Source organism: Aythya ferina, assembly GCF_964211825.1.
Source record: "Aythya ferina genome assembly, contig: HAP1_SCAFFOLD_91, whole genome shotgun sequence".
NCBI classification, from domain to species: Eukaryota; Metazoa; Chordata; class Aves; order Anseriformes; family Anatidae; genus Aythya; species Aythya ferina.
This window is the reverse complement of record NW_028181426.1, coordinates 451,365-477,167: the sequence shown is the minus strand read 5'-3', so window position 1 is coordinate 477,167 and position 25,803 is coordinate 451,365. Positions and strand designations below refer to the sequence as shown.

Sequence of the window (25,803 nt, the reverse complement as noted above, 5' to 3'; positions counted from 1 at the left end):
AGTTTTTGGGTGATCCCATTCGTGTTTGCGGTTATTTTGACATGTTTTGGGGTCTCCGTTGGGTTTCGTTTGGTTTTCCCTGGTCATCATGGTGGAAAAGTGTAAGTTGCGGGTTTTGGAGAACATCAGGTAGGTTTGGGGGGACTTTGGGGGTGGATTCTTGGTATTTGGGGTTTACTTCTGTTGTTTTGGGGTGATCCCTTTCTTTTTGGGGGTGTTTTTGACGTGTTTTGCGGTCTTTGTTGGGTTTCATTGGGTTCTTGTTTGACGTTAAAGTAAATGGGAGCGGATTGTGGGTTTTGGAGAAGATCATGTGAGTTTAGTGTGGTTTTGGGGGGCAATTCATAGTTTTTGGTGTTTTTTCTTCTGATCCGGTTCTTTTTTGGGGTGTTTTAGACGTGTTTTGGGGTCTCCGTTGGGTTTCGTTGGGTTTTCAGTGGTCATCATGGTGGAAAAGTGTAAATTGTGGGTTTTGGAGAACGTCAGGTAGGTTTGGGGTGGTTTTGAGGTGCATCTATAGTTTTGAGGGGTTTTCTTCCAGATTTGGGGGTGATCCCGTTCTTGTTTGCGGTGTTTTTGACGTGTTTTGGGGTCTCCGTTTGGTTTCCTTGGCTTCTCGTTGATCGTTAATTTAAATGGGTGTGGATTGTGGGTTTTGGAGAAGATCAGGTGAGTTTAGAGTGGTTTGGGGGTTGGATCCGTGCTTTTTGGGGATATTCTTCCAGTTTTGGGGGTGATCCCGTTTTTGTTTGGGGTGTTTTTGACGTGTTTTGGGGTCTCTGTTGTGTTTCGTTGGGTTTTCCTTGGTCATCATGTTGGAAAAGTGTCAATTGTGGGTTTTGGAGAAGATCAGGTAGGTTTAGGGTGGTTTTGGGGTGCATCTATGGAATTTGGGCCTTTATTCTATTTTTTGGGTTGATCCTGTTCTTCTTTGCGGTGTTTTTGACGTGTTTTGGGGTCTTTGTTTTGTTTCGTTGGGTTTTCCGTGGTCATCATGGTGGAAAAGTGTAAATTGTGGGTTTTGCAGAACATCAGGTAGGTTTAGGATGGTTTTGGGGTGGATCTATGGTTTGGGGGGATTTTCTTCCAGTTTTTGGGTGATCCCGTTCGTGTTTGCGGTGATTTTGACATGTTTTGGGGTCTCCGTTCGGTTTTGTTGGGTTTTCCGTGGTCATCATGGTGGAAAAGGGTAAATTGTGGGTTTTGGAAAAGATCAGGTAGGTTTAGGGCTTTTTTGGGGTGGATCTATGGTTTTGGGGTGTTTTTTTTCGTTTTTGGGGGTGATCCTCTTCCTTTCTGGGGTGTTTTTGACGTGTTTTGGGGTCTCTGTTGTGTTTCGTTGGGTTTTCCTTGGTCATCATGTTGGAAAAGAGTCAATTGTGGGTTTTGGAGAAGATCAGGTAGGTTTAGGGTGGTTTTGGGGTGGATCTATGGAATTTGGGCCTTTATTCTGTTTTTTGGGATGATCCTGGTCTTGTTTGCATTGTTTTTGACGTGTTTTGGGGTCTCCGTTGGGTTTCGTTGGGTTCTCGTTGGTCGTTAAGTTAAATGGGAGTGGATGGTGGGTTTTGCAGAAGATCAGGTGAGTTTAGGGTGGTTTGGGGGTTGGATCCGTGCTTTTGGGGGATTTTCTTCCAGTTTTGGGGGTGATCCCGTTCTTGTTTGGGGTGTTTTTGACGTGTTTTGGGGTCTCCATTGGGTTTTGTTGGGTTTTCCGTGGTCATCATGGTGGAAAAGTGTAAATTGTGGGTTTTGGAGAAGATCAGGTAGGCTTAGGGTGGTTTTGGGGTGGGTCTATGTTTTTGGGGGATTTTCTTCCAGTTTTTGGGTGATCCCATTCGTGTTTGCGGTGGTTTTGACGTGTTTTGAGTTCTCCGTTGGGTTTCTTTTGGTTTTCCCTTGTCATCATGGTGGAAAAGGGTAAGTTGCGGGTTTTGGAGAACATCAGGTAGGTCTGGGGGGACTTTGGGGGTGGATTCTTGGTATTTGGGGTTTTCTTCTGTTTTTTTGGGGTGATCCCTTTCTTTTTTGGTTTTTTTTTTGACGTGTTTTGCGGTCTTTGTTGGGTTTCATTGGGTTCTTGTTTGACGTTAATGTAAATGGGAGCGGATTGTGGGTTTTGGAGAAGATCGTGTGAGTTTAGTGTGGTTTTGGGGGGCAATTCATAGTTTTTGGTGTTTTTTCTTCTGATCTCGTTCTTTTTTGGGGTGTTTTAGACGTGTTTTGTGGTCTCTGTTGTGTTTCGTTGGGTTTTTCTTGGTCATCATGGTGGAAAAGGGTAAGTTGCGGGTTTTGGAGAACATCAGGTAGGTTTGGGGTGGTTTTGGGGTGGATCTATGGAATTTGGGCCTTTATTCCGTTTTTTGGGATGATCCTGTTCTTGTTTAGGGTGTTTTTGACGTGTTTTGGGGTCTCCGTTGGGTTTCATTGGGTTCTCGTTTGTCGTTAAGTTAAATGGGAGTAGATTGTGGGTTTTAGAAAAGATCAGGTGAGTTTAGGGTGGTTTTGGGGGGAAATTCATAGTTTTTGGTGTTTTTTCTTCTGATCCGGTTCTTTTTTGGGGTGTTTTTGATGTGTTTTTGGGTCTTTGTTGTGTTTCGTTGGGTTTTCCGTGGTCATCATGGTGGAAAAGGGTAAATTGTGGGTTTTGGAGAACATCAGGTAGGTTTAGTGTGGTTTTGAGGTGGATCTATGGTTTTGGGGGTTTTCTTTCGTTTTTGCTTGTGATCCTGTTCTTGTTTGGGGTGTTTTTGACGTGTTTTGGGGTCTCTGTTGGGTTTTGTTGGGTTTTCCATGGTCATCATGGTGGAAAAGTGTAAATTGTGGGTTTTGCAGAAGATCAGGTAGGTTTAGAGTGGTTTTGGGGTTGATCTATGGTTTTGGGGGTTTTCTTTAATTTTTGGTGGTGATCCCGTTCTTGTTTGGTGTGTTTTTGACGTGTTTTGGCGTCTCCGTTGGGTTTTAGTGTGGTTCTTGTTGGTCATCATGTTGAAAAAGGGTAAACTGTGGGTTTTGGAGAACATCAGGTAGCTTAGGGGGCCTTTTGGGGTGGATCTATGGCTTTTTTGGTTTTCTTTCCTTTTTGGTGTGATCCTGTTTATTTTTGTGCTGTTATTGACGTGTTTTGGGGTCTCCGTTGGGTTTTGTTGGGTTTCCATTGGATTTTCTCGTGGTTGGGAGTGGATTGTACATTTAGGAGAACATCAGGTAGGTTTAAGGTTTTTAGGGGGTTAAATCACGTTTTTTCTTCTGATCCAGTTTACTTTTGGGGTGTTTTTGACGTGTTTTGGGGTTTCCGTTGTGTTTCGTTGAGATCCTAATGGATTTTATGGTGGTTGGGAGTGGACTTTGGGATTTGGAGAACATCACGTAAGTTTAGGGTGGTTTTCGGATTGGATCCGTGCTTTTTGGGGATTTTCTTCCAGTTTTGGGGGTGATGTCGTTTTTCTTAGGGCTGTTTTTGACGTGTTTTGGGGTCTCCATTGGGTTTCGTTGGGTTTTCCGTGGTCATCGTGATGGAAAAGGGTAAATTGTGGAATTTGGAGAACATCAGGTAGGTTTACGGTGGTTTTTGGGTGGATCTATGGTTTCTGGGGGTTTTCTTTTTTTGTTGTTGTTTTTTTTTTTTTTTTTTTTCTCCCAAGAACCATATAAATTACATGCAAAACATTGTACATAGAGATTAATATCAAAATGCAATACACATCACGTGCACTTTAAGCTGGACTCTAGTATATGGCAAACACACCAGGGTACATATTGCTTTGAAACCACCATTTTTTTTTAATGTCATGCATACCACATAATATTCAGTCTTTTGTTTTGTATTTCTCTGATTTTATACAAATATACCAGTGCTTATTATACTATTTACTGGAAAAGAATAAAAAAATCAGATCTGTGTGCCCTCTTCAAATCAAAATTTTGTTCTGAGAGCACTGGATAAATATATATACACACACCAACAAGTGTCATAAGCTTTGCCTTTGCTGACGGAAGATAAATAGTACAAAGAAAGTCTGTCTAGTTTGTTTTACAGACTTGTCTTTCTCAGTATGGAACAAACTGACCTCCCTGGTCTAACTTTGCAGTGCCTATTCTGCCTTTGTCCTGCAGAGAAGAGCAAGAAAGGAACAAATCTATTTTTGCACCCCAAAAACGCATTAGAGGAGGATTATCACACCCACCTAAGGGTACTTCCTTGTTTGTTTATAAAGCACAAAGCATTTCTCTTGGACAGTCTCTGTTGCTGGCCTCTTTTGTGCCTTCCATTTATAATAAAGATATTAAGATGCTTACCCCTTGCTTGTTTTTTTTTTTTTTTATTTGTTTGTTTGTTTGTTTTTGTTTTTTTTAAAGAACAGTGGAAGTGGAGAGTCGGATGACAAGCAAGAACAAACACTAGAAACTCCTTGTTCTGCCCCTGCTTTTTAATCACCCAGCATCACCCCGGCTGCAAAACAGCCTCTGCTGATTTACCTGCTTGTTAAAGCACCCCACAGGCTGCAAGTGCGGTGTGCTAGGTGTCAAGTTATATTTAACGGTGCACACGTAACCATTCATCTTCCCACAGTCGAAGCACAGAACAGCCTCTTGCTAACACAACTCATCCCTGCTGCTGCAAGAAACCTCATGGCCTGCAGGAAAACCTCAAGCTAAGAGTTCCAAAGCAAAAGCAGAAAACGCATCATTTGTACTCTTTCTATTTGAGGGAATTCTAGCTGCTAAATGCTGCCTACATCTGAGGGCACGTTCTGAGGCTGCCGGGAAGGACACTCAACACCCACTGACAGCAGGAGTGCAAAGACGCCAGCCAAGAAGGCAAAGGTTAGAGCTGAACGCTGCCTCAGCTTCCTCCAGCAGCCAGCTGGGGGTCACCTTTCACCACGCTCTCTGAGACTCGGAGCCCCGAGTTACCGCAGCCGCCACGTACAGCTGCTCCTTGCTGGCCCAAACTATTTGAAGAGTCTTCAGACTTCAGGGACCTGTTTTACGACAGCCTCAAGATCAAATTCATCTGTTCCTGAAGGCGCTGATCGTCCTGCTGTTTCTGTAGCTGTCAAAGAACAATCCTGAACTGAGGCACTCGTCTGATCAAACAGTGCTTCGGCACAGATTTCTCTTTAGCTTGACACATCAAGGTGAAGAGGAATCGATTCTTGCAAGCAACCTCTCAAGCAGGGATCTAATAAGGTGACCAAAACGACAGATCTGTTGTGCAGATCTGAGCACGTCACTCTGCAGGGAATCACTTTCAAGCCTAAGATGTTTCACCCATCTCCCTGCCCCAGAGCGACACAAGGAAAGCTCTTAAGCAATTGCTAGCCTCTCCTCAGTGCTCACGAGTCCCAAATCACTAATTTTACAATATATAAACCATGGCAGCTGGCACCTAGTTGGCACACGGTGACACTGCACACGTGGGCAGTGCTGTCAGGAGCTGGAAAGTCAGGGGTGAGGGGGTTAAGGGAAAACCACACATCAGTTTAGCAACTTGGCTCCCGTAGGATACTTCCTACGGCAGGAGTTTTAGCAAAGTCCCTCCCTCAGAGGGACCTGCTGGCTAATTAAAACGGGACTTCTGCTGGAGCAGTCAGAAGGCAGCAGGGTATCAGGAGATATCCAGTGGGCATCACCGTCAGCCTGTGGCAGTTTGGGGTCCAGGTATCAGTGGTTATGCGTGGTTTTCTCTGCTTCACTTTCTCCAAAGCTGTGAAAAAATAGTTCTTTTACAGCACTGTACAGTCACACGTTACGGATGGAACCAGCTGCATCAACTTCCAGTACGACGGTGTTGGAAAAAGGTGCCTTTGGTGGTCAGGAGCACAACAGCTCTGGTGAGGTGTTATTTAAGTGTGTTCTTACATCTGAGTTTCCTCATAGCAGTATGTAGCTGAGGGGGTCCAGGTTTCCCAGGTAAGATTGATGTTTTTTCTCCTACCAAGCACCAGCTCAGTATACAAAGCTCTGTTAATAACACCCAAGCGTGTAGATGTTAAACTGAAACTGCTTTTAAACCTATTTGTTGTTACGAAAATAGCTTAATACACCATCTTCACAGGGTAAAAATTCACATGGAAGGACAAAAAAACCCAGAAGCGCTTCCTGAGCTTCAGTTTACCAACAGCACCATCGGATTTAGATCCTGGCCTGGCAGCCAGGATGCAGGGTCTGTAAGCATTGCTGCGATGTGCAAGTGCCAAGGCAGGTTTCTGGCCTGCCCTGAATAAAATACCTTTTTTTTTTAATACAAACAGCGTGCCAGGTACGCTGTAATGCCAATGTGCCAGCTCAATAGAGGATGTCAAACAACAGAGGCGTTTATCCTAATTTCTGGCATGAAAACACTTTTAACAGCATTCTTTTCATGAAGAAAACCCTCTCTATCTTCTCCAATGCTCCAGGATCTGCTGCAGCTGCAGCAGCCGCGCTGGTACAACCCACATCTTTGCCAAATCTTTTCAATAATTGTGCTTTACCTCGGCAATGTTGAGGTCACTCCTCTTCCTCCTCCAGCTGAGCAAGCAGCTCGCTGGCTCTGCCACACCGCAGGTGCGGAAGCGAAAGCTGGGAACACAGGAGTCAAACTCTCAGTGCTCACAAAGCCACCAGGGCAGAGGGCTGACACAGAGGCACCCCGGATCCGCTCTCCCTCCCCGCTGCGAGGCTCGCAGCAGCCCCAACCCGAAGCACACACAATGCTTCGCATGGTGAGGTCACCGCTGATTCTGAGTCCCCACGTGAGGATCTGCTTCACCACTCTCAACGTTGGTGTTGGTTTTTGATTTTTGGTTTTTTTTTTTTCTTTTAAACATTCTCAGCTTATGGGAAACCATCAGGTAAACCACAGATCGCTAGGGAAGAAGGCCCACACGAGGGAAGTCCGTGCTTTTCTTCCAGGCAGTGGCACGTGCTTTAACACGCCGCGTTCGACAAAGCAGCTCTCCCCGTTTTGCTCAGTGGCAACAGGCACGACTGCAACGCACACAGGTGTAGGCAGCACCTGCAGGTCCCAAACCCTTAACCCGTTTTTAGAGAGCACCAATTTTTTAAGTAGTGCTTTTCCCTTAATCCATGACCCCTTCTTTCCTTTATTTCTATCGGGTGGCTCTCCTCCATTTTCCTCCTCAGTGTCTGAGCAGACACTGGGAATCGTTTCCGGAGGAAGGGCACGGCTGAAGCTCCTCCATCTACTCTCCGAGAAAAGAGAGTATGTTAAAGAATACATCTTTCCTTTCTTTTCCCTTTTTTAAATACAATTTCTGAAATCAACGCTGCGGCCTGGCAGCAAATACCTACGGGACTAAAGGTGATTCCTCATCCTCACTGTAACGTTGTAGTTAACCTCCCAACGAACCCATCTCCCCAGGAAGCGGCCATTTGAGATGGGAAGGGGCAGAGCAAGAGGAAGCTCTCCTTAGCCTAGCTCTTCCCCCAACACCACCTCGCCACCCAGCACCAAATTCAACTCACCTGCTCCGCCCGATCACTCGAACGGGCGTCCGACGCTGGCACACGCCGCAGCGGTGGTTCTGACGTGCCTTAAATCACCTCTCCGCAGAATATCTCGGGTCTGTACGCTCAAATAACGCAGTATTTGAGAAATAACGCCCAGAGCTCACACTCTGAGTGCAGCCCAACAGCACCGAAGCACCGGTAGGCTAAACATTCCAAACCTGGCAACAAGGCTGACCCAAGCAACAGCACGGAACCCTTCTGCACCTTCAGCGTGGACATCAGCGTAAGGAAACACAGACCTCCTCGATCCAAATTTTAAGCGAGAAACGCAAAAGGTCACCCAACCGGCTTGTTTTCAGCAAGCTAAAGGAGAAATTAAGGCGACAACCGGGTGCATCCAGAGTTAGTCAGATCCTGAAGGCAGTTCCTTGGGGGAACGGAGGAGCAACGCGCCAGATGAGGGCTGCCTTACAGCGCACCCCTTAGAAGCACTGCTACGGAAGGAAGGCAGAAGGTTGGAACTCGAAAGAACTCGCAAGGCGCCCGTTAAGGGGGAAATCTTTCATTTTTTTATCAGCAGAACCTCCCCTCTCCCTCCCCCCCCCCCCCCCCCCCCCATGAAGGCAGACCGGGGACTCTTTGCTTCCTTAGGGAGAGGGCAGGGACGGGGCAGGGTGGTGGGACAGATGGCCAGAGGTTCGGATGGACGGACAGACAGCCGGACAGAGGGCCCAGCAAGGCCTGACGAAGGGCTCAGGAGCGGGAGGGAAGGGCAGGGCGAGGGGAAAGGCAGAGAAGTACAAATCTCTTTTTCCTTGTGATAACTTTTCTTGACCAAAAAACACGATTGTGAATGAGGCAAAATGAAAGATGTAACATGGGGACGTGCGGATACTCACGATGATGCAGCCTTCTATCCGCATGTTCGCTGTGCTGCTGGCATAGCAGCTGCGGGAGCCTGGCAGCAGAGGGCAGTGAAGCCAAGCAGCTGGGATCAGTCTCTGGGGAAGGGGGCACTGAGAAAGCGCTTGCAAACGGGGCACAAGCCCTCAGCCTCTGGAGGCGGCGCCTGTCAGGCGTGAAGGAAAGGGATCCCTTCTGGGAAGATGCTGTGGGCTTGCTGAGGCTCGAAGAACAGACGGTGCTGGCTGCTACCAGCGTGCTGCAGCAGCGGCAAGACAGAGCCGTGGTGGTTTTCCTCAGCTGGGCAGCTGAGCTCCAGCACAAGCGCTCTCTCCCTGCCCCTCCTCCAACGCCAAGGGGAGAAAAGAGGCTGGCAAGGGCTCAAGGGCTGCCAGAAGGACAGGGAGATCACTCCACAAGGAGCGTCACGGGCAAAGCAGGCTCAGCACAGCCTGTTCCAGTCCAGCCCGGGGCCTGCTCCTGCGGGGGCTCTCCACAGGCCGCGGCCTCCTCCAGGCCACAGCCACCTGCTCCACCGGGGGCTCCTCCACCCGCAGGGGGGCTGCAGCGTGGAGATCTGCTCCACGGGGGACCCATGGGCTGCAGGGGGACAGCCTACTCCACCAGGGGCCTCTCCCTGCACAGGCCGCAGGGGAACTGCTGCTGTGAGCCTGGAGCACCTCCTGCCTCCTGCTGCACGGACCTTGGGGACTGCACAGAGCTTTCTCACTCCTCCCTGAGCCAGACGCTGCTGGGCAGCAGCTTTTGTTCCCTTTCTTAGATGCAAGATCTTCTTAAATTCATCAGCGTAAGGAAACACAGACCTCCTCGATCCAAATTTTAAGCGAGAAACGCAAAAGGTCACCCAACCGGCTTGTTTTCAGCAAGCTAAAGGAGAAATTAAGGCGACAACCGGGTGCATCCAGAGTTAGTCAGATCCTGAAGGCAGTTCCTTGGGGGAACGGAGGAGCAACGTGCCAGATGAGGGCTGCCTTACAGCGCACCCCTTAGAGGCACTGCTACGGAAGGAAGGCAGAAGGTTGGAACTCGAAAGAACTAGCAAGGCGCCCGTTAAGGGGGAAATCTTTCATTTTTTTATCAGCAGAACCTCCCCTCTCCCTCCCCCCCCCCCCCCCCATGAAGGCAGCCCGGGGACTCTTTGCTTCCTTAGGGAGAGGGCAGGGACGGGGCAGGGTGGTGGGACAGATGGCCAGAGGTTCGGATGGACGGACAGACAGCTGGACAGAGGGCCCAGCAAGGCCTGACGAAGGGCTCAGGAGCGGGAGGGAAGGGCAGGGCGAGGGGAAAGGCAGAGAAGTACAAATCTCTTTTTCCTTGTGATAACTTTTCTTGACCAAAAAACACGACTGTGAATGAGGCAAAATGAAAGATGTAACATGGGGACGTGCGGATACTCACGATGATGCAGCCTTCTATCCGCATGTTCACCTGCTCATAGAGCCACACCTGGATCCTCGACCTCTGCAGAACGAAGGAGGAGAGTAAGTCGGGCCACAAACACTGAGCACTTTTGTTCAGCTCCCAAACACTCCGAGGAGCAACTCTCAGGGGCAGTTCCAATGTGCAATCTGACATTTGAGCGTTATACCATCGGGTGAATACTACACGTTTGGTGAAGAACACGTTTCCAGTCACAAGGGAACACCCCTGCACGCCCGGCTACACGAGGGGCAAATGCCGGGCTCCTTGTGCCCACCAGCACACCGCACAGCTCTCCATCCCCCACAAACCCGTCCCGGGACACAGCCAGGAGCCGAAAACTCACCGAGGGGAATCCCCAGACCCTCCCCACTCCCCCCACACTCCCCAAATCCCCATCCCCGCCCCCTCCCCGCGGTACTCACGTTCTGCAGGTAGCAGAAGATGAGGTTCTGGGGCGCTGCGTTAAGGGCTCAGCATGGGGATGACAGTTCCGGGCTCGGGACAAGGCCCCAAACCCCACAGCGAGGCCTCAGGGCCCCGCGACAAGGCCTCAAGGCCCGGGCCGAGCCCCCTGAGGTCCGAGCCGCCCCCCACCCACCTCCCCGGCACCCCCCAGCCGCAGGAAGGATACGATGGGCTGCACCATCACCTTCTGCACCTTCTGGCCCTGCCCGCGGTACGCCATGGCTGCTGCCGCCTCGCCGCTCCCGCTCCCAGCACCGCAGGCAGAAGAGGCGAAGGCTGATGGTAGAACAGGACTTCTTGGGGTGAAGGGAAAGCGAGGGCAGGTGGGCGCAGTCTCTGAGCTCTCTTCCTCCTGAGTTTGCTTTTTCTCCCCCATTTCTGAGCCGCCAGAAGTCCCCGTGAAGTCCTTCGGCACGATGAAGGCCTGCGTGAGCTCCAGCAGCAGTTTCGTCGGCGGAGGTTTTCCCTGGTGGGGCCGGGGCGTCACAGCACACACACACACACACACACAGAGACGCGTGGTTTTGTCCAAACATTAAGTATTTACAACAAATTCGACAAGCGCTTTTCCTCTGCCAGCAGCAAATGCCTGAGGGCCCCCACAGCTTCACAAATCATAGCGGGAAGTGCCTACCGTGCCGCGAAAAGTTCGGAAAATAATTCAAAATTGATCTGCTAGGGGAAAAAAAACGATGGCTGGTGGCAGGGTACACAATACACCCGAATCTCAGCTCTGTCCTCCGCAGGGTCAGTGCCCACGCCCAAGTGCGATGCTGATGGCACCCGAACATTTGCTGTAGCAGGCAGCAGAGCCAGCAGCTCAGGGGAGCAACTTTTAAAACCAAGAGGCACTTAAACAACCCTTCATCGACCCTGTGACTGCGGCAGAGTCCCGACTGCTCGCCCCGGAGTCCTCACACAGGCAAAAAGCACCAACCAAAGCCTGGGGGAACTTTGGTATAGCACAAGAGAAGGGAGTGGGGGTAGTGGAGCCGCATGGCAGAGCTGCTGCTTTTCACCATTTGATCCTCCCTGATAATTGAAAGGAAGGCTGGGTGGGCTGACCCCCACCCCCATTCCTGGCAGCAAGTTTGGTCCACAACACACTGGAACAACGATTCTGCTCCCTCCCACCCCTACAGCTTCATCATCTGACACGGGTACAGTCAAAACAATGGCATACACGAGTAAAAGTCAAGAGTTGACATAGTAACTCCAGGATTTGGCTATCAACTGTCCGAGAAATCAGAACACCGAAGCTTCACAATGTGCCCAACATCGAGTTGTGCCAAGGGCGGAGGAAGGAAGAAGCTTTACATTTAAGCCTTCAGAGCATCGCTCCATCAGAAGATCGATTTGCAGCCACCATGGCGTGCCAATGGAGATCTTTCTGTGCCAAAAGAAGTGCTTTGTCCTCTCGATATCGAAGGTAACCACCTATAGTTACAGAATGGATGCACAAGACCTTAACTCTGACCAGCAGGGAAATTTAGGACAACTGAGGGCAGATCCTGCCAATTTCTACCACTTCGGACTGTGCTTTAAGTCTCATTGCAAAGCCTCAGTTAGAAAAAGGATCACCTCGGGGTATCCAACAAGAAGAACAGTTTTAATTTTAATTTTTTTTTTAATTATACCCTAGGACTACGCAGTTCAGCTGTCAATCATCTCGGAGAGTTCAAGGAGGAGGTCATCCTCGTCCTTCCCTGGGTCTAAGTCGATTTCGGCTTCCAGTCTGCCTCCTGAGATTTCCCAAAGTAGCTTCTCAAAATCTTCATCCGCAGATAAGGGCACGTTCCCTGTGGAACTCAGCCAGCGTGTCCGTGCCTCTTCTGGCTGGGAAGAAGCTGAGGTCGAGGTCTCGAGATCCATCTCCATCTGCTCCTCAAATCTTTCCGGGCTTCCAAGACGCACTTCAGGTCTTGGGAGAGCAAGAAAGAACAATCAGGATATGCCATTTCTTAACGGGAAATCCTTTTCCTGCAAACCGGCTCTTAAAACTGTAGGCAAGCCCTCCTATGCTTCAATCTTACACAGGGATTGTTATCAATCAACCCAGGGCTACATTTAGAGCCCGATGTGTTACCAGGTACATTTTTCAGTCTGGGGGTTTATCTGTGAAGCCAGGGCACCTGGAGTTGAGGTGGCATTCTTGAGGACCAAAAGGCAGAGGACACTACTCATCATCTATCACCTCACGAGGAAGTAGAACTTCACCTCATCCTCGTTCAGGTATTCAGACAACCCAAGAAGTCACCGGAAAGCTGTGCTGACTTGCAGCATTTCAAGAAAGCCTAATTAAGCAATCCTGCTAGCTGCTAGAAAGTGGTTTCAGGTGACTTATTCCTTTGATGGATTTTGGCTTCAATTATCTCAGAACCCTCATTTTTTCCCACATGTGACAGAACTTATGTTTCCCTGGGGATATACACTGATTAAGAAAAAGAACAAGTTGGGGTTGTCACCTGTTTTGGGGATTTTCTTCAAGTCTGATGGCTGGGACGTGCTCCGGCACGTCTGAAACACCCTAGAAAGCAGCAAAACAGTATTTATGACACATGGGTAAAAGATTCCTTAATAGCTTTTTCCTCCACACTGCTTCTCCTCTGGCATTGCGGAGCCGTGGCCAAAATACAAAACCAAGGTGCTCCTGAAGAAAGTTCACATTCACCTGGAGGTTACTCACGATCTGGTGTCTTTTAAGAACATGGCATTAATGGACAAAATCCCCCACACCAGAGAAATCACAGCATCAGAGTACCGGTTAAAGAGTGCCATTCATCTCATAAATACAGAAGGGTTCTACAAGCATCCTGGAGACAGCTACTGGATTTCTAAGGAAACAGAAGGCCTGCAGAACGTTTGAGTTTTCCACCTTTTCAAATAGAGGAGGGTAGAAATTTAACAAGGGATCCATCGCTGCATTAGCCCCTGGCCTTACCATGGCTGCTTTTCTGGCTGGAGGTCCCATCATGTCAGCATCAAAGGCAGTCTGTAGTTCCACAGCTGCTATGGCAGACGGGTAACTCCCAGGTGCCTTACGTTTCAGTGCCTTCTTCTTGGGGAAAGTGACTTTCCCACGCGAAGGCTTCGCAGATGTCATAAAGTTGGCTAGAGTAAAAGGAAGAGAGAACTGATACAGTCTTGCTCTGCCTCAGGAAAAATCCAGGTTCTCTTAATCATTTCCACAGTCCTTCTACACACTTAAATGCATTTGGCCAGCACAATTACACCGCCATTGCCTGGATTCTCAGGAATCTTTTCCACATAGTAAACTCTGTCTACCAACAAGCCATACAAAGGAACAAAGAAACCGAAGAGCTACAGTAAATAATAATCCAGGACAAGGGAAACCTCAGACACATAGCAATCCTAAGTGCAAGCTAGGTTCACAAATATAGACAGCTTTTATATTTAAAGTCCCGCTCCCGCTAGGAAAGGAAAAAGCAGCAGTTATAGTAGGACAAGAGTGTATGCAACTCTTGTACCAGCTTCCTCTCCCTTGCAGTGATGTCCCACAGTTAAGTTGTTCTACAAAGTCCACATTTGTAGTGGCATTTTCTAGTCTCCCGTTCCTTACCTAACATCTGGCTGGCAGGAAAAGAAACAAACTAAGAAAAAGAAAGTACACCCTTCGCTTCGTAGCACTGCGTGGCAAAATGCACCCAGCCAGAGTTACAGCATGAGAATTGTCATCTTCTGTCTGTATTTCAGAAGACAACCTAAGTAACTCTTAACCTTCAACACTTACTTTTAGCTTCCTGGCCCTGAAATTGAGCTGCCACTTTCCCTGCTGGTTCAGTATTAAAGAAGCCAGCAGTAGATTTGACAGCAGCTTCCTCCTGCCGAAGCTTCTCTTGTTGTTCTCTCTGTTGCCACTTCTCCCACCGTCTCTCTTCAAAGCTCTTCTCTGGACATTTACGAGTTCCACTCTGCTGAGTGGGCTAGAAGGAAAGAAAAGTAGTGCATGAATAGGACAAAAAAAATAAATAAAATCCGTGGAGATTTCGTTAAGAAAATCTGATCAGCAATCCCTCCAAAATGGTCTTGATGTGGAACAGCATATTAATCTCGTTCAGGTTACTGTTGTTTTTTTTGTTTGTTTGTTTGTTTGTTTGTTTTCCCATAAAATTCTGCCTGTAACAAGAGCCATGCTTTACTATGGACGCAGTCTCACATATCTGCAATATCCACTATGGCAAGCTTCTTTAAACAGCTAGGGTGTTCTGCTGTACATCTATTTATCACATTCTTTTTAAGCAGCAGAAAGTCATACAAGTTCCCCTATACAGTATCCACTGACAGATTGATTTCCTTGAACACAGAACTCTGGCCTTCTGTATTAAATCCTTCATGTCTGACAGATCAAGTCAGTAAGAACAAAAAGAATTCCCTCCACGTTAACTGTGTAGATTTCAGCTGGTGCTAACAGGGTTTCTTTCTTGCTGTGGTATAAACAGACTGATTCCAAGTTTGAGGATTACAGAGTTGTCTGGAAATGCTGCTGGCGATAGGATTTAGACTGCACTGCAGCTCCTACCAGCTGCTGAAGGGTAAGAACACACTCAAGAGGGTGGCACACGGTGAGTAACAAAACTTGTCAGAATTATCAGAAATTGTACGAATGGATGTGTGTCTTCACAGAGGACTCACCTGTACATCAGGTCCAGAGGAAAGTTTAGGAAAAGGCCGGTTCAATTCCACTGCCTTCTTTTCTTCTTTTTCAGGTGCTTTAAAAAAAGACAAAAAAAAGTGTTGTCAACGGCAGAAATAAAGAAAGCTGGGTACTTGTTTCCTTTGTGCATTTATTTCCTTGTGTCCCATGAGAGAGAGAGAGAAAGGCTACAATGTGCAAGCCATTCAGCATTTATCCATGAAGCAGATCCTGAGCAAACTGAACTTGCTCAATATGGGAAGCACCTCACTGGGGCAGGCATTAAAGCATCTTATTACCTGTTAGTTTTGTGCTCCATAAAGATTTCTGCTCTGCTGGGGCAGGTCTGGGTTGTGCTGAGGGAGCTGGCACATCTCCTTCACTCTGCTGCATCCGCAGAGCTTTCTCACGCTTTATTTCTTCCAAGGTTTTAACACGCACTTCTCCTTCTGGCTTGACTTTTCCTGCCGGCTCCTTCGCCTGCCCTTTGCTGGGCCCGGACAGAGCGAGCTGCTTCTTGGACTCACCCTGAATTTTGCTCTTGCTATGGCATTCTCCTGCTTTTTTCTTCTCTTCTACCAAGCGATTATTCTTTTTTTCAGACAAGGCTTCAGAGAAAGTTTGCATGCGACCTGCACGAGCAGCTCTTGCCCCTGCGCTGGAATCTTCAGTTTTACCGTGCCCTTCAGTCTCGGCTTTGGCTTGAGGTTCGCGTCTCTGAAGAGCTTTCTCACGACGGATTTCCTCCAGTGTTTTCACATGGATCTCTCCCATCGGCTTAGCAGCCTTCCCTGTCATCATCAAGAAATGAGGAGAAGCACCAACATTTAAAGAGAGTCCAGCAATATTTTAAGTCTCCAAAATTTGTCAGAGCACTAAGGAAAACTCATCTTGAGCGTTCCCAATAATGCATCTTAGAACAATATCCTTAGAACAACATTCTCCTCCTCCTCTGAGCCACTTGTATTTTGAAGACCAGCCCTATCCAGAGAGAACTGCTACACAGAAATGCTGCTTTACTTTATTACTTTTTCAGACTGCATTTCAAATTCCTGCTCCTGGCAGTGGTTCTATTCTAATTGTACGTAACGGTTCACAGAAGCAGCTAAAAACCTCGACAAGGCACAAGTAGAAAATAAACACACACCTAGAGCCAGAGTTCTGATAGTGGCTGTCAGAAGAGCTTCAGCACTCAACCAAGAGGCGTCAGTTCTTTGTTTTCGTTTAAATTAGTTTGTAGGGATGTATGAAAGCAGTCCAAGTTCGTGGAAAGGACGGAGGAGAAAGCATATTTAAGATCTAGCTGTTACCTCTCTCAGTACTGGTCTGTTTAGGAGGTAATCCCAGCCTGTCCTTCAGAGACTTGGGAACTCGAACTGCAAAACAGAAAAAGAACGAATTAGGGAGGCTGCATAATGTCAACTTCAGGTTCACATTTCAAAACAAGACAGGAAAGGTAACTTTGAATCCCAGTGATTATGACCTCAGCCAACATGCAAAAAGAAACATCACTGGAAAAGGACAAACAGAAAGACTAAATACGAAACCCAGGAATCCAATCCAGATGCCCGTTTAGTACCTGTCTCTCTCTTGGGTGCTTTGTCAGCATTTCCCGGAGCCTCTACCTTCTTCCCCAGCCTTTCAGCAAGGCTGCGCTTCACTGGAAGGCTGCCTACATCATCTTCAGAGAAAACAAGGAATATTGTAAGAACTTTTCTTTGCAGGAAGGTTTGAGAACAGTTAACAATAAGCTTCTCTTTTTCAAGCATATTTTCATAGAATTGCCTTTCAGCTGCTAAATGATTTATTTTTTTTTTTTTCCGTTTCTGCCGTCAACACAGATCTCCACTGCAATGTATTTTCCTTTCATACATCACAAATACTCTTTAATGCAGTCATATATAGAAGGCAGCACCTACGTAACAGCTCGTAAAAAGTTCTCACCCGCGGAGGCTTTCCGTTTTCCTTGTCTATCAGCAAGATCTACTCGAACCACAGGTTCCTCCCCTAAAACAAAAGGGAATTTTTTTTTCTATTTCACAGAAACCAGTAGCCAACAGAAATATTATCCTGTTAGCCCATGTCCAAAAAACCCTAGTCAGACACTGTTTTGACAGCTAGACCACACAAACTCATATTTTAACTATAATTAACATGGAAAAAAAATATTAATAGTCTCAGTGCTTGCTTCAAATTCCAGCTGAGATAGTAGAGAGTGAATCTGAGTCTGCTTGACACCTATACTTTGTGCAGAACAAAGCTGCATAAGCAAGCAGAATATTCTTAGGTGCAAATGCTGAGAAATATTCCTTTCTAAGGTGAATGTCTACGAGTAAAAGTACTTCCACACTTTTTTCCCTTTAAAAGGCATTTGCACAGCTCTAAACAATTTATACACAAACACCTGTCATACTGTGTCCACACCTGCCACTGTACGCCTTTTTAATGCTTCAGAAATTGCTTCTTATATAGCACTGGCTTCTACAGCTCGCTCTTCTCGTTACTCTTCTGTTTTTCAGTTACCCCCCTATTGGCATACTGACACTTTTTTTTTTCTCCTGCCACTGCACTTAACCTGAGCACCAAATCTTTCCAGTACAACCAGGGACTTTAAGCATAAAAGCACGTTTTGAACAGAAGGCAGCACCAGAAGGCTAACATGGGTGAATTGTTTTAATTATTGCTTAACCCTCCAGTTTAGGAGTAATGAAATCAAAACAAAAGCATTCATTATTACCTTTCTTGGAAGACACTGTCACAGTTCTCACCACTGTCCGGACATTTTCCTCTTCTGGAGCAGGAAAAATCATAGAATCAACGGGACGAAGAGAAGATCTTGAAGAACCTTCTGTTCAGAGCAACCAAAACATAAGGAAGTTTACCCAACATAAAAAACTATCACAAAGAACAAAAAACTTTAAATGATTTGTTACTGTCAAAAATACAGCAAGCAGAGCATGTAAAGAAGAGAGGTGACTAATTTGCCTCTGGTTGCCCTTTGAACTCCCATTTAGAATACCAGCTGGCTGAGAATCAGGTTGCTTTATGCCCCCAGCTAAAAATGGAAGTCTGTCCCTCAAGCAGCTCCCAGTCACCATCACCTGCCGTGAACAGGATAAGAAAGTAGGCAATATTAACTCACCACCGTGTCTCTTATTTTTTTCCTTCATCTTCTGCCATTTGATTTCCTCAAGTGTTTTTATTCCAAAATTCAGATTGCCCTCTGAAAACAGGAAACAGTTCATGAGACAGGCTTAGAGGCACTCACTGAGGACCGCAGGTCCTCAGGCTTCTTAGCGCTCAGGAACTTTCTGAAGTATTTCGAATAAAGCCTGTCAACACTCCTCACAAGTGAAAGAGCCATAGAACCAATGGCATTTTGCCCCTCCTTTCATCCTTCAGGGTTCAAAATGTAGTTTTAATTTTAATCCATTTACACAATATTAGATCCCTCTATCGTTAGATATGGCTTATCAGCAGTGGTTGCAAGGCTGCACGTGCAGCCATTTAAACTCCATGCTGTGGCCCTGTTTTGTTCTCCAAAAGTAAAGAAAAGGAGTTCACCTTTCTGACCCAATGGGCACATGATGGTATTAATGGCAGAAATGAGATCATGGAAATAACCGACTCCATTCAGCACCCCTACATTTTGTTGTGTTTTTACACCACGCTGCTTTTGACTTAACTGTCAAGTTCTTCTGATTTATCCTACTAAGGTGCTGGCATACCTTGTTTAGTAGTAATAGAACTGCCTTTCCGAGTGGAAATCACCCGTAATCCATTTTTGCCTTCCGCAGCTGGATGCTGGACGGGAGTTTTAGTTTCTTCTCCTTCCTCAGAAAGTTGGTCTGAAGGGGAAAAATCGATTCAGTTATGCATAGACCAGGTTGGTCATGATTACGTAGCTCATGCAGTGACACTTCAGCCCATGGTTCATATAAAAAACTTTGTTGCTGTTTTGTTTTGTTTGTTTGTTTGTTTGTTTGTTTGTTTTTAAACAGCTACACTGACCTGATGAACTCCTAAGTAGAATACACTAGGACAAAACATCTAGGACTCTAGATTCTCTCTGCAGCTTTAACTACTACACAACACATTGCTCTTCAGACAGAAAAAAGAAATTTCCTTCCTAGTTTCACATAGAATTTTACAGAAAAGACCAGCTAAAGCCAGGAGTGGTTCTAAGCTTTCCTCCAACGTTTCAGCTTCTGTCCACTGACTGCCAGACAAAGCCACCAGTGACCTGGCCAGACTGCCTGCCCTATCGCTAGTCAGACCTCAGGTCATCTGTGATTTATACACTCATTTACAGCACAGATTCCTTCCAAGAACCAAAGATTTAACACATTCATTTACAGCACAAATTCCTTCAAGAACCAAAGATTTAACACATTCATTTACAGCACAAATTCCTTCAAGAACCAAAGATTTAACACATTCATTTACAGCACAAATTCCTTCAAGAAACAAAGATTTACACAATCATTTACAGCACAAATTCCTTCCAAGAACCAAAACATGCTCACCATCATCATCTTCATCATCATCTGCAGCATTGATTAACACTGGAGGGTGTGTAGGGCTTGGGACATTTTCAGAGTTTTCCACTTTCGTCACCCCCTTAGCTGTGGAGAGGGATTTGACTGGACAGAAAGTTTGTTTTGCTGCAGTGACATCTGAGCCACTTTCAGATCATCGTCCGCGCACTCAGGCGGACTTGGCAGTGTAGCTAGAGGAAGAGGAGGATCATCGGTAATATGGCAGTTTAAAACTTTGACCACAATGCAAAGAGATGGTAGCAAAGGCAGATAACCCGCACAGACAACGAATTCAGCATCTCCTTTTGCCCATCCCATCACTGCTTACACCGTGAACAATGATTTCCCTTCCAACAACAACACATCTCCCTACCACCCAGCAAAAGAGGAAACAACAGGAAGCAAACTGCAAGGCAAACATCACACAAAGCAAAGAGAAGCTGAGCACGAAAGCAGAAAACAAACACCAGCAGTACACTCGGTGCAGTACACCTATGACTGCAGACCTTTTCCTGCCCTCACAAATGAACAGTTACCTGACGCCCCCTACAGGATTGGCACCCACTAAGTAATACTCAAAATTAATTCTTCAGCGCTTAAAGAAAAAGGACCTAAACTCACTCTTGCTTGGTGGTAAGAATTGTCCATCGATGTAACGTCCCTTTGCATGATGAAAAGCACAGTTGGCTTTCTGACAGCCTCCCGGCTGGTTCTCCCAGTAGCAAGGAATCTCACTGCGCTTTTTCTGAAGACAGAAAGAAAGAAAAGCTCGTGATAACATGCACCTGAGGCTTGCAAAGAGATGCACAGCTCCAGATCGTGACAGCTGTCACAACACAGTGCTGAAACAGCATTCCAAAGGTCAGTTTCTCAGTTAAGTGTAGTATTTCTGGGCATATTCACAAAGTTTGCATAAGCTGTAACCACTATGCACATTTAGTTTGGTCATCACTCAGTTTGAGAAGACAGGCACTCTCAGACATCACTTGAGGGTGGCTTAAACTAATACACCTAGGATTATACTAGGATTATTCAGAGGGAAAAAGAACATCTGAAATTGCCTAGGTTAACCCTGTCTAGAACTACTTCTTGGAGACTTAGTTCTGCTGCACCTTTAACTTTCCCCACTTCCTACCCCAGGCAGCTACAACAGCGTTATCTGAAGGACTGTGGGTCAGAAGACACCTGATAGTTCATTATCAAGCCTGCTCCCATGAGGATAGAACAGCCTGTTTATTACCCCCCTGCTCCAGCACGTTTTAGCAGTCTATTTAACAGCTATTCTGCATCTCTTGAGAAAACTGTCAGCATCTAATAAAAAAAAATAAACAAATATCTTGCTAAGACATACCTAAGGCATTGATTTTATTTCCCTCTGCTTCCTCCCACCCCCTCTCTTGGTAACAGAAACCAGTATGATTTTGAAGCAAACAAATCTATCCTGCAAAAGCGCAATCAGTACACCTACGGCACTGAAAAATGCTTTTGTGGATTTATTTTGAGAACACATTGTTAGGCACTCACGTCAATTTCCATGTGTCTGAATCGGCAGACATTCCTGAAACAACGACCCTCCTGCCACAGCTTGCAGACCGTCTCATTGCCCAGAGCAGCTTCGCAGTGGCGGTAGGCACATTTGTCTCCCTGGAACCAAAAGGAAACCAACAAGGAAAATAGAGTACAGCCTCAAAAATGGCCATGCTGCTGCCTAATGGTGCTACAACTGAATTCACAATCTATCTGGTTCTCAAGTTAACCAAAGACCAGTGTGCTTCCTCCTCCTAATCTACTCCTTCCTGAAAAAAGGGGAAAAAAAAAGCAAAGCAAAGGAAAGCCAGCCATACCTTGCTACAGGTAGAATAGAAATAGAAGTAGCAATCGTCTCCTTGTTTAGACATGCCGACGAGTTCTGCTAACAAGCTCGGGTTCTCTCCACAGGGACTTCCTCTGCTCTTGGAGAGAGCTGTCTTCACCCTTGCTTGGGCTGAAAGTCTTCTACTGGCTTGTGATCAGTGAAATCTTCTTTTTAAAAGTAACCCGAAAGAAAGTAACAAGTGAAAAATAATGAGGAACAAACATTTTTCCAGCTTTCTTCAGTTAATCAAATCAAGTTATCAGTCTCTCAAAGAGAGCAAAGCCTTGAAATCAGCTGTTACATGAACTAACTAAATATTAAAGTTCTGTAAAGCTGCCAGGAGCTTTGTCAGCAAGCGTTCTCTTCCACATCCTCAATAATATGACCTGGAGCACATCTGGAAGCCTGAAAACGGAGTCACTCCTTAAAAAACCACCTGATGATACATCCAAGTCAATAATCAACTATGGCTACAAATAACTTCTCTAGAACACAGTTAGGACGCATTAAACAGCACGTTCCAGGCCCTGTGGGTCTTCGATTTCACCTACCTGGACAACCTCAGCAAAGTTATCGATCTTCAAAGGCTTCCAGTTAACTGCTCCTGTAGGCCGAACCAAGACTGAATCCGTGAATTAATAATAAAGGGGTAGGAAGAATTTTCCTCCTCACTTTGCCAAGGGAACCTCTCATCCACAATTCAAACATAGGATGCGCTTTTAAACAGCTTATAACTAAGAGAGGAAGCAAGTCCATTTGAATGCTCTCTCAGACTGGATGCAGCCACGGTTAGTTAGCTCTTCAAAAAAATAAAAAACAAAAACCAAAACAAAACAAAAACAAAAAAAAAAAACAGCGCATTTAGAGATGAACTCGTGATTCAAAGTGGCTGCAAAAATGAGGCTCCATCTTCCACAGCCGGACAATTTAACTTTTTTTTTCTTTTTTTTTTTTTAATTTAAAATTCAGCATGTTCCAATCTCTGGTCTTCAAGATTTCTTCACCTATTAAGAAAACACAAAAACCTTTCCCCGTCTTTATTACCTGTACAGCAAAAAACATACCAGTGCATCTAAATCCACAGATGTGCATACGCATACACACATCTGTGTTTATACACACACGAGGAGGGAGTGAGAGAAAGTTAGCGAGAGCGACACTGAAAATCAGAATTTTTGCCTTTTCGACACAGAGAGCGCGTAAAAATTCTCTCATTTTGAGGGAACTAGAAAAAAATGGAGGCTCTGCAAAAGATTTTGATGAGTATGCCTTCGAGGCCGATGCTTTGTAACATGAGGGATCTGGGGGCCAGCACACAAATATGCATACGGATGTACATGCATACAGGATAAACATATCTATACACACAAGCGTGCACAGTAGATGTTGTATGATCTCCATATCGAGAACAACTCGTAGCCCTGATCAGACATGTAGAGTTGCAATCAATTAACAGCAGCAAGACAGCAGATCAAGGGTACAGCAAGCTTTGAGAGGCAGGGGAATGCTCACTTTGCCAGTGGCACGGCTGCATGATACCAAGGATTTTGAATTACTTTGATTTTTTGGAAGCAATTTGGTTTTTCTTTCTGCGCTGTAGCTGTGGTGGTTTTACCGTGCTGAGCAGCTAAACCCCACAACCGCTCTCTCACTCCCCCTCCTTTAGATGAGGAGGGGGAGAAGTAAAGCAAAGAACAACTCACGGGTTGAGATAAGGATAATTTAATTAAAGGGAAAAAATTATAATAATTAAATAAAGACTACCATGAACTAAACAATTTAACTAAGGGGAAATAAAAAGGGAAAGGGGAAAAGGAAAAATAAAAAGAAGGGAGGAAAACAAACAAACAAAATAAATGAAGGCTATATGGAAGTGCAGAGGAAAGAAATTACTCTCTACTTCCCACAAATGAGCCATGATTGACCACGTCCTTGAAGCAAGGCCTCAACGCACGCAGCCGGTGTTCGAGAGGAGGACCGACGTTTTCCCAACGAGAGCCCACCCCTCCCCTCTTCTTCCTGTTTCCACCTTTTATTGCTGAGTGGGACATCACATGGTATGGAATATCCCTTTGATTGGTTTAGGTCAGCTGCCCTAGTGATGTTTCTCTCCTCACCTTTTTGCCCACCCCCTAGGAGGGTTAGAGAAAGGCCCAATGCTGTGCCACTGCTGCTCAGCAGTAGACACAACACTGGTGTGATAACACTGCTGTTCCAGCTACAAGTACAGAGTACGGCACTGTATGGGCTGCTGCAGGGAAAGTAAACATTCCAGCCAGACCCAGTACAGTAGCAAATACCACAGGTTTGCCATCACGTGCTGTTCCCTAATCCATATATCCATCATCAGCCATTGCTGCAGGATCATGAAAGGTTAGAGAAGACGACTTAGGTCCAATTTAACAGCCAATGAGTTTTCGATGAGCAGAGCTGCAACAGATTTTATTTCGCCACAAGCATTTTTTTTTCTTTTTTTCTGATATGAAGTCAGAAATTTTGATTTTTTTTTTTTTTTAAAGACACTAAATGTCACAAAACCTGCAACCAGACCAGATAAAGTTCAATTCAGAGTGATTCTGAACCCTTTCATTAAAACGCTGCACATTTCTGTGCAAATTATTTCTGACTCTTCTGGACAAAAGTGGATGAAATAGTTCTTACAAATTAATAATAAAAGGTTGGAAGCTTTTACTCACACAAACACTAGTGAATTTTCCAGGAAATATTGTTTTGGCAGGGAATTTTCCCAAATCTAAAATAAAGAGAGGAAAAGTTGGGTTCTCATATTAGTTACTGCTTTTGACTGCTGGACAAAGGGAATAAAAACAGTAGTTAAGTGCAAGGTTTCCTTCTCTTCTTTAGTATGGATAGGAATCGTCACTTCGGACCTTTAGCACCTTCAGAAACACACCCAGTGCCATGCAGGTTCCTCTGCAGCTACTTCTAACAATTACTGGTGCTCCTTAGCATGGAAGTTTGACTCAAAACACTCTCCAGATTTAGCTCTTTTGACTGCCCAAGGAGCTCATCATTTTGCTTGTTGCCTTCCATTTTCCTGAACACACCGGGAACGCTGTTCAGAATCTGAATGGATCTGGTCTAAGGAATGGGAAGAAAGCAAAACCAACGATACCTTGCAGTATTCCAAATTCCAAAAAAGCAGTCTCATTTTAAAAAGGACCTCAAAAGCTTTTTTTTTTTTTTAAACTGACATCTGCCAACATAGCAATCCAAGCGCTAAACCAACTGAAGTTGCCCCTGAAAGCCTGAATAAAAATGAGTAACTCTGGTGCACTCAGCAGGTCTGTAATAGAAGTTGGTAAGGGTTTTAGATTTCTTTTTTTTTGCTCCAGGGTGCTGGTAAAATTTTTGCATTAAGAGATTTTGAACCTTTTGTACCAAAGAATTAGAGATGCGCTACAGTGCCAGTAGCTGGGGGTCTGGAAATACACACCAACAAGTGTCATAAGCTTTGCCTTTGCTGAAGGAAGATGAATACTACAAAGAAAATCTGTCTAGTTTGTTTTACAGGCTTGTCTTTCTCAGTACGGAACAAACTGACCTCCCTGGTCTAACTTTGCAGTGCCTATTCTGCCTTTGTCCTGCAGAGAAGAGCAAGAAAGGAACAAATCTATTTTTGCACCCCAAAAACGCATTAGAGGAGGATTATCACACCCACCTAAGGGTACTTCCTTGTTTGTTTATAAAGCACAAAGCATTTCTCTTGGACAGTCTCTGTTGCTGGCCTCTTTTGTGCCTTCCATTTATAATAAAGATATTAAGATGCTTACCCCTTGCTTGTTTTTTTTTTTATTTGTTTGTTTGTTTGTTTTTGTTTTTTTTTAAAGAACAGTGGAAGTGGAGAGTCGGATGACAAGCAAGAACAAACACTAGAAACTCCTTGTTCTGCCCCTGCTTTTTAATCACCCAGCATCACCCCGGCTGCAAAACAGCCTCTGCTGATTTACCTGCTTGTTAAAGCACCCCACAGGCTGCAAGTGCGGTGTGCTAGGTGTCAAGTTATATTTAACGGTGCACACGTAACCATTCATCTTCCCACAGTCGAAGCACAGAACAGCCTCTTGCTAACACAACTCATCCCTGCTGCTGCAAGAAACCTCATGGCCTGCAGGAAAACCTCAAGCTAAGAGTTCCAAAGCAAAAGCAGAAAACGCATCATTTGTACTCTTTCTATTTGAGGGAATTCTAGCTGCTAAATGCTGCCTACATCTGAGGGCACGTTCTGAGGCTGCCGGGAAGGACACTCAACACCCACTGACAGCAGGAGTGCAAAGATGCCAGCCAAGAAGGCAAAGGTTAGAGCTGAACGCTGCCTCAGCTTCCTCCAGCAGCCAGCTGGGGGTCACCTTTCACCACGCTCTCTGAGACTCGGAGCCCCGAGTTACCGCAGCCGCCACGTACAGCTGCTCCTTGCTGGCCCAAACTATTTGAAGAGTCTTCAGACTTCAGGGACCTGTTTTACGACA

General features: G+C 45.8%; 2 protein-coding genes, 1 long non-coding RNA gene and 1 pseudogene across 7 annotated transcripts; all 4 read right to left on the bottom strand.

The window, feature by feature from the left end:
- Positions 1 to 3,759: 3,759 nt before the first annotated feature.
- Positions 3,760 to 24,068, bottom strand: LOC311428532 (zinc finger CCCH domain-containing protein 11A-like). Of its 4 annotated transcripts, XM_084539934.1 has the most exons (7): positions 21,868 to 21,914; positions 21,306 to 21,483; positions 20,986 to 21,105; positions 20,083 to 20,206; positions 19,450 to 19,652; positions 18,652 to 18,771; positions 18,113 to 18,146 (listed from the first exon to the last, which is right to left on the bottom strand). In XM_084539934.1, exons 2-5 carry the CDS (start codon positions 21,357 to 21,359, stop codon positions 19,537 to 19,539), a joined length of 414 nt encoding a protein of 137 aa, XP_084396060.1. In that variant the 5' UTR covers positions 21,360 to 21,483; positions 21,868 to 21,914; the 3' UTR covers positions 18,113 to 18,146; positions 18,652 to 18,771; positions 19,450 to 19,536. The 4 variants fall into 4 exon arrangements, with proteins under 4 accessions (XP_084396063.1, XP_084396062.1, XP_084396061.1 ...); XM_084539937.1 differs by lacking the exons at positions 18,113 to 18,146; positions 18,652 to 18,771; positions 19,450 to 19,652 and adding exons at positions 3,760 to 4,110; positions 24,013 to 24,068 and having other exon boundaries at positions 21,868 to 21,920; XM_084539936.1 differs by lacking the exons at positions 18,113 to 18,146; positions 18,652 to 18,771; positions 19,450 to 19,652 and adding exons at positions 3,760 to 4,110; positions 23,224 to 23,325 and having other exon boundaries at positions 21,868 to 21,920.
- LOC311428523 lies at positions 9,753 to 10,624 on the bottom strand. Its single transcript, XR_014687758.1, has 3 exons — positions 10,436 to 10,624; positions 10,227 to 10,253; positions 9,753 to 9,843 (listed from the first exon to the last, which is right to left on the bottom strand). It is a non-coding gene; the product is annotated as an uncharacterized lncRNA (long non-coding RNA).
- LOC311428540 (zinc finger CCCH domain-containing protein 11A pseudogene) lies at positions 11,923 to 13,650 on the bottom strand (annotated as a pseudogene). The gene is made up of 3 exons: positions 13,211 to 13,650; positions 12,735 to 12,796; positions 11,923 to 12,190 (listed from the first exon to the last, which is right to left on the bottom strand). The product of its transcript is annotated as a zinc finger CCCH domain-containing protein 11A pseudogene (transcript).
- Positions 13,474 to 15,823, bottom strand: LOC311428539 (zinc finger CCCH domain-containing protein 11A-like; the record flags this gene model as incomplete). Its single annotated transcript, XM_084539942.1, has 4 exons — positions 15,223 to 15,823; positions 14,923 to 14,999; positions 14,021 to 14,213; positions 13,474 to 13,550 (listed from the first exon to the last, which is right to left on the bottom strand). The coding sequence occupies exons 1-4, from the start codon at positions 15,722 to 15,724 to the stop codon at positions 13,474 to 13,476; spliced, it is 849 nt and encodes a 282-aa protein (XP_084396068.1). The 5' UTR covers positions 15,725 to 15,823.
- Positions 24,069 to 25,803: the final 1,735 nt, after the last annotated feature.